Source organism: Vitis riparia, chromosome 18 (genome assembly GCF_004353265.1).
Source record: "Vitis riparia cultivar Riparia Gloire de Montpellier isolate 1030 chromosome 18, EGFV_Vit.rip_1.0, whole genome shotgun sequence".
Lineage (NCBI taxonomy): Eukaryota > Viridiplantae > Streptophyta > Magnoliopsida > Vitales > Vitaceae > Vitis > Vitis riparia.
The window spans coordinates 25,702,915-25,709,094 of NC_048448.1; the positions used below are offsets into that span (position 1 = coordinate 25,702,915).

At 45.9% G+C, this 6,180-nt stretch overlaps 1 protein-coding gene across 1 annotated transcript in view; it reads left to right on the forward strand.

Annotated features, from left to right (window-relative positions):
• The window catches only part of LOC117905578, a 68,022-nt gene extending 62,138 nt beyond the window's left edge, over positions 1 to 5,884 (forward strand). The window contains 2 exon segments of the mRNA XM_034818475.1: positions 3,923 to 5,144; positions 5,287 to 5,884. Coding sequence (XP_034674366.1) covers positions 3,923 to 5,144; positions 5,287 to 5,884 — 1,820 coding nt within the window.
• Positions 5,885 to 6,180: the final 296 nt, after the last annotated feature.

The window sequence follows — 6,180 nt, forward strand, 5'->3', positions numbered from 1 at the left end:
CTCTTACTACCCTAATAGATGAACAACGTGTGAGATTCAAAGCCCCCTCTTCACCATCGAAACCCTTTACAACTTCGATATCAACTTTTACTCCGTCCTATCTAACACTATTGGCTTCCCTCAATTGCTTTTCAGGTCGGAGTCGAGCTTGTTGTAAATTGCCATTATAGCTTAGATTGTTGCTTGGGATCTGGAGATTGCAATTCAGCCATCATACATTCTTGCCGTGCAAAGATGAATCTAAGGTTTTTCCATGGTAAAGAGTATCGAGTCAGAGTGGCATGCCCAACTGTAGCTTGATCTCACTGATCTTTATATCAAGTTTGTGGTGGTTTTTTGAACTGGTTTGGATGATTTCATTGAGTAGATTCATGCTTTGGTTTTGAAATTGCTACAGTTGAATTTGGAAATTTTTTAATTTTAATTTAAAATTATTTGGCCAAAGAAAAATAATTTCTAAAATTAGATTCTTGAATAATCTTATCAGTTTTTATTTATAGATATAAAATTTGGAATTTGGCTAGATATTATCAATTAGCCAGAATATTTTGTTTTTTTAATTTAAATGCTCTTGCTGAATCACTACTTGCATGAGAACAAACTAGAGTTATAAGTGAATTTTTAATCAAAATAAGCTTAAAATAAGGCTTGAAATCAAGCTACTCTCTATTTGGATTTTTGACAAAGTACTGCTGAATTACTCCTATTAGCCTTCCTTTACTCCAATTTCAGTCATAAGACAAAGTACCTAAAGTATCTTAAGATAGTGAGTTGGATGTCACAAGATGCTTCAAATAAGCCTCCCCATGGGTTTATATAGAGCCTAGGAAGCTTCTGGAGACTCCTACACTTAGCTATTGGTGGGAAGAGTGTGGAAGATTTAAGAAATTCCTAGAGAAGTCCACACATTTCTACATTATGATGGAAGGCATGAAAGGAGTTCAAGGCTTTTCTAGAGAATTCTAGAGGTCTCTTGTACATAGGCTTGTACATAGAATGATGTAGGACATCTTAGAATATTCTTGAATTGTAAGGAACCTTCCAAGATTCCAGAGAGTTCCATTGGTGCCTATAAATAGGTGAGGACCTCATTTGGCCAAGGCACCAAGCAAGTGAGTTCCTAAAGCACTTGTAAAGGCTTCCTTGAGTAATAAGAGCTTTCATTCTCTAAGAGTTGCCTACTACGCCTTCTCAAGCTTCTGAGTTGTGAGCATTTTAGTCTAGCAACCTAAGCGTTGGGAGTAAGGCCGGCTTAGCAAGATCAAGCACCTTGACTTGTCTAAGTGCCGCACGAGCTTAGGAAATGACTAAGTCCGTGACAAGTGGTATCAAAACGTGGCTACGAAGCGGGCATAGTGAAGGATGCATGTCGAGCTCTAACATGGAGGAAACTAGCGAGCAAACCCGTGGAAGGAAGATTGAGCCTACTGGACGGGGTAGAGACAAGAAGGATAAGTCTCGTGACGCCTTAGCCAACATGGAGGCAAGGCTAGCCAAGGTGAAGTTAGCCATGGAAGACACCTGGGAAGGGGTGGACTTGTTCGAGCAAGGCATGGAGAAAGGTTTAGAGGATTTAAGGGAGCAGATCCAAGACCTTCAAGAAGGGGTGCTAGGCTCGCAAGTTCAGCCGGTGTCACACGAGGAGTTTATGTCCTTCCAAGACAAGGTCATGAGCATGTTCGCTAGTGTGAAGTCAAGAGTGGAGGCCTTGGCTGGGCGCATAGAGGCTCGAGACCAAGAGATTCAACAAGAGCTGGCCATCTATAAGACTACGGTATCAGCACGAGTCATGGCCACTCATGAGGCACCAAGGGCAGAGGTGCCCAAGCGCCACACGTTCAGTGGCAAGAGGGATGCTAAGGAGCTGGATAACTTCTTGTGGCACATGGAACGCTACTTTGAGGCCATCGCACTGACAAATGAAGCCACTAAGGTACGCACCGCGACCCTCTACTTCATTGATAATGCTACTCTATGGTGGCGTCGACGGTTTGCCGACATAGAGAAAGGGACGTGCACCATAGACACATGGGATGCCTTTAAGAGAGAAATCAAAAGGTAATTATATCCTGAAGATGTGGCTTACCTAGCAAGGAAGAGTATGAAGCGTCTCAAGCACACAGGCTCGATCCGTGAGTATGTCAAGGAGTTCTCTACGCTTATGCTTGAGATACCCAACATGTCCGAGGAGGAGCTACTATTTAACTTCATGGACAACTTGCAAAACTAGACCGAGCAAGAGTTGAGGAGACGTTGTGTCCAAGACTTAACGACGACCATGGCGATAGTAGAGTCCTTAGTAGATTATAGGAGAGACTCCTCCGAGCCCAAGCCACCATCCAAGGGTAACAAGGCCAAAGGTGGGGGAGACAAGGGATCACGAGGCTACACTTCTAAGGAAATATCAAGCAAAGGCCCTAGTGGCAAGGATAGCAAAGGCAAGGATAAGTGGAAGGAGTTCACGCCCAGGACCAATTGCTTCCTATGTGATGGTCCACATTGGGCGCGGGACTATCCCTAAATGAAAGTTCTAAATGCTATGATCGAGGAAAATGAGAAGGAAGGCGATGCTTAGGTGGGATCGTTGCAGCTCCTAAATGCCCTTAAGGCCAAGCCGATGCCTAAGACGCCTCAAAGCAAAGGGCTAATGTATGTAGAGGCCCTTATGAATGGGAAGGCCACCAAGGCCCTGGTGGACACTGGTGCCACTCATAACTTTGTCTCGGAGGATGAGGCAAAAAAACATCCAAGGAAGGAGGATGGCTCAAGGCAATTAATTTAGCAGCCAAGCCATCACATGGAGTAGCTCGCGGGGTGACTATGCACATCGGCTCATGGGAAGGAAGGGTCGACTTCACAGTGGCACCCATGGATGACTTCAAGATGGTGCTAGGAATGGACTTCCTATAGAAGGTCAAGGCTGTGTCATTACCTTTCCTACGCTCAATGGCTATCCTAGAGGAGGAGAAGTTGTGCATGGTCCCTACGGTCACCGAAGATACGCCCAAGACCCCTATGTTATCAGCTATGCAAGTTAAGAAGGGGTTAAAAAGGAAAGAGGTGACCTATCTCGCCATCTTGAAGGAAGAAAGGGATGATGGGTTGGGAGAACCCATGCCAAAGGAAATCAAGGGAGTCCTTGATGAGTTCAAGGACGTGATGCCGCTTGAATTGCCCAAGCGACTGCTTCCTAAGAGAGAGGAAGACCATAAGATCGAGTTAGAGCCGGGAGCCAAGCCTCTTGCTATGGGGCCATATAGGATGGCACCGCCTGAGCTGGAGGAGCTAAGGAGACAACTTAAGGAATTGCTAGACGCGGGGTTCATCCAACCATCCAAAGCTCCTTATGGCGCGCCGGTCCTATTTCAGAAGAAACATGATGGGTCCCTATGGATGTGCATAGACTACCGGGCACTCAACAAAGTGACTGTAAAGAACAAGTATCGTATTCCATTCATCGTTGACTTGTTCGATCAACTTGGTAGGGCGAGGTACTTCACGAAGTTAGACCTAAGGTCGAGCTACTACCAAGTAAGGATTGCGGAGGGGGACAAGCCGAAGACTACATGTGTGACCAGGTACGGCTTATACGAATTCTTAGTGATGCCTTTCGGACTCACCAATGCCCCAGCCACGTTCTGCACGCTCATGAATAAGATATTCCACCCATATTTAGACAAGTTCATGGTGGTATACTTGGATGACATAGTCATCTACAGTAGCACCCTAAAAGAGCACGTGGAACATTTGAGGAAGGTCTTTAAGATCTTGAAGCAGAACGGGTTATATGTGAAGAAGGAGAAATGCTCATTTCCTAAGGAGGAAGTGAGTTTCCTAGGGCATCGCATCAAAGATGGCAAACTGATGATGGATGACAGCAAAGTAAAAGCCATCCAGGAATGGGATCTACCAACCAAGGTACCTCAACTCAGATCTTTCATTGGTTTAGTTAATTACTACTGGCAATTCATCAAAGGTTATTCAGCAAGAGCCACTCCACTCACTGATCTTCTTAAGAAGAATAAGACATGGGAATGGGATGAAAGGTGCCAACAAGCCTTTGAGGATCTGAAGAAGATTGTGACTGAGGAGCCGGTGTTGGCACTACCCGACCATACCAAGGGTTTTGAGGTACACACAGATGCCTCGGACTTCGTTATAGGGGGAGTCCTTATGCAAGATAGGCATCCGATTGTCTTCGAGAGTCGTAAGCTAAATGACATAGAGAGGCGTTACATAGTGCAAGAGAAGGAAATGACCGCCATCATCCATTGCTTGCGCACCTGGAGACACTATCTTCTAGGGTCTCACTTCATAGTGAAGACCGATAACGTTGCCACTAGCTATTTTCAAACACAGAAGAAGCTAAGTCCCAAGCAAGCTAGGTGGCAAGACTTCCTAGCCGAGTTCAACTATACGCTGGAGTATAAGCTAGGAAGTGCTAATCATGTGGCTGACGCCCTAAGCCGTAAAACGGAGCTAGCATCCATGACGAGCCAGCCCCAAGGAGACATAATGGATCTTTTAAGGGAAGGATTGCAACATGATCCAGTGGCTAAGAGCCTTATCGCCTTGGCCTATGAAGGGAAGACTAAGCAACTTTGGGTGGAGGACGACCTACTCTATACTAAGGGGAGACGACTCTACGTGCCTAAGTGGGGGAACATAAGACGCAATATGATTAAGGAGTGCCATGACACCAAGTGGGCTGGGCACCCTGGGCAACGACGCATGAGGGCACTACTTGAGTCAGCTTACTATTGGCCTCAAATACGGGATGAGGTTGAGGTATATGTGAGGACTTGTCTTGTGTGCCAACAAAACAAGGTGGAGCAACGACAACCTAGAGGCCTGTTGGAACCACTACCTATAGCAAAGCGTCCATGGGACAACGTCACCATGGACTTCATTATCAAGCTACCCAAGTCGGAGAACAATGGCTCTATCATACTAGTAGTAGATAGGTTCTCTAAGTATGCAACTTTCATAGCAGCCCCGATTGACTACACTACGGAAGAGACGACAAGGCTATTCTTAAAGCATGTAGTCAAGTATTGGGAGTTGCCTAAATTTATCATCAGTGATTGTGATCCACGATTCACTGGGAAGTTTTGGATGAAGCTCTTCAAGCTTATGGGTTCGAAGTTTCACTTCTCCACAAACGGATAGGCAAACTGAGAGGGTGAACGCCTTACTGGAGCTTTACGTGAGACACTTCGTGAGTGCTAACCAGAAGGATTGGGCTAAGTTGCTAGACATAGCCTAGTTCTCGTACAACTTGCAAAGGAGTGAGGTAACCAATAAGAGCTCGTTCGAGCTAGCCATAGGGCAGCAACCGTTAACTCCTCACACTCTAACGATAGGCTATACGGGGAGAAGTCCAGTGGCTTTCAAGTTCGCAAAGGGGTGGCACGAGCAAGCTAACATAACACGCTCATACTTGGACAAGGTTGCTAAGAAAATGAAGAAGTGGGCAGACAAGAAGCGACGTCACATGGAGTACAAGGTTGGAGACATGGTGCTTGTCAAGCTCCTTTCTCAACAATTCAAATCCCTAAGGCCGGTGCATAAGGGCCTTGTGAGGAGGTATGAAAGACCATTCCCCATACTTGGGAAGGTCGGCAAGGTATCCTATAAAGTTGAGCTACCACCGAGGTTGAAGATTCATCCCGTCTTTCACGTAAGTTACTTGAAACCCTATCACAAAAACAAGGATGATCCAAGTAGAGGGTTGTCTAAGAGGGCACCTACAGCGGTCGTGACCTCCTATGACAAGGAGGTGGAACACATCATTGCAAACCGGGTCATTAGAAGACAAGGTGTGCCTCCTGCTACGGAGTACTTAGTGAAATGGAAAGGACTACCAAAGAACGAGGCTAGTTAGGAGCCAGCAGATGCACTATGGCAATTCTAGGAGTAGATTAAGCGGTACCGGGCAGAAGGCGCGACGAGGACGTCTGCAGCTTAGGTGGGGGAGAGTGTCACAAGATGCTTCAAATGAGCCTCCCCATGGGTTTATATAGAGCCTAGGAAGCTTCTAGAGACTCCTACACTTAGCTATTGGTGGGAAGAGTGTGGAAGATTCTAGAAATGCCTAGAGAAGTCCACACATCTCTACATTATGATGGAAGGCATGAGAAGAGTCCAGGGCTTTCTAAAGAATTCTAGAGGTTTCTTGTA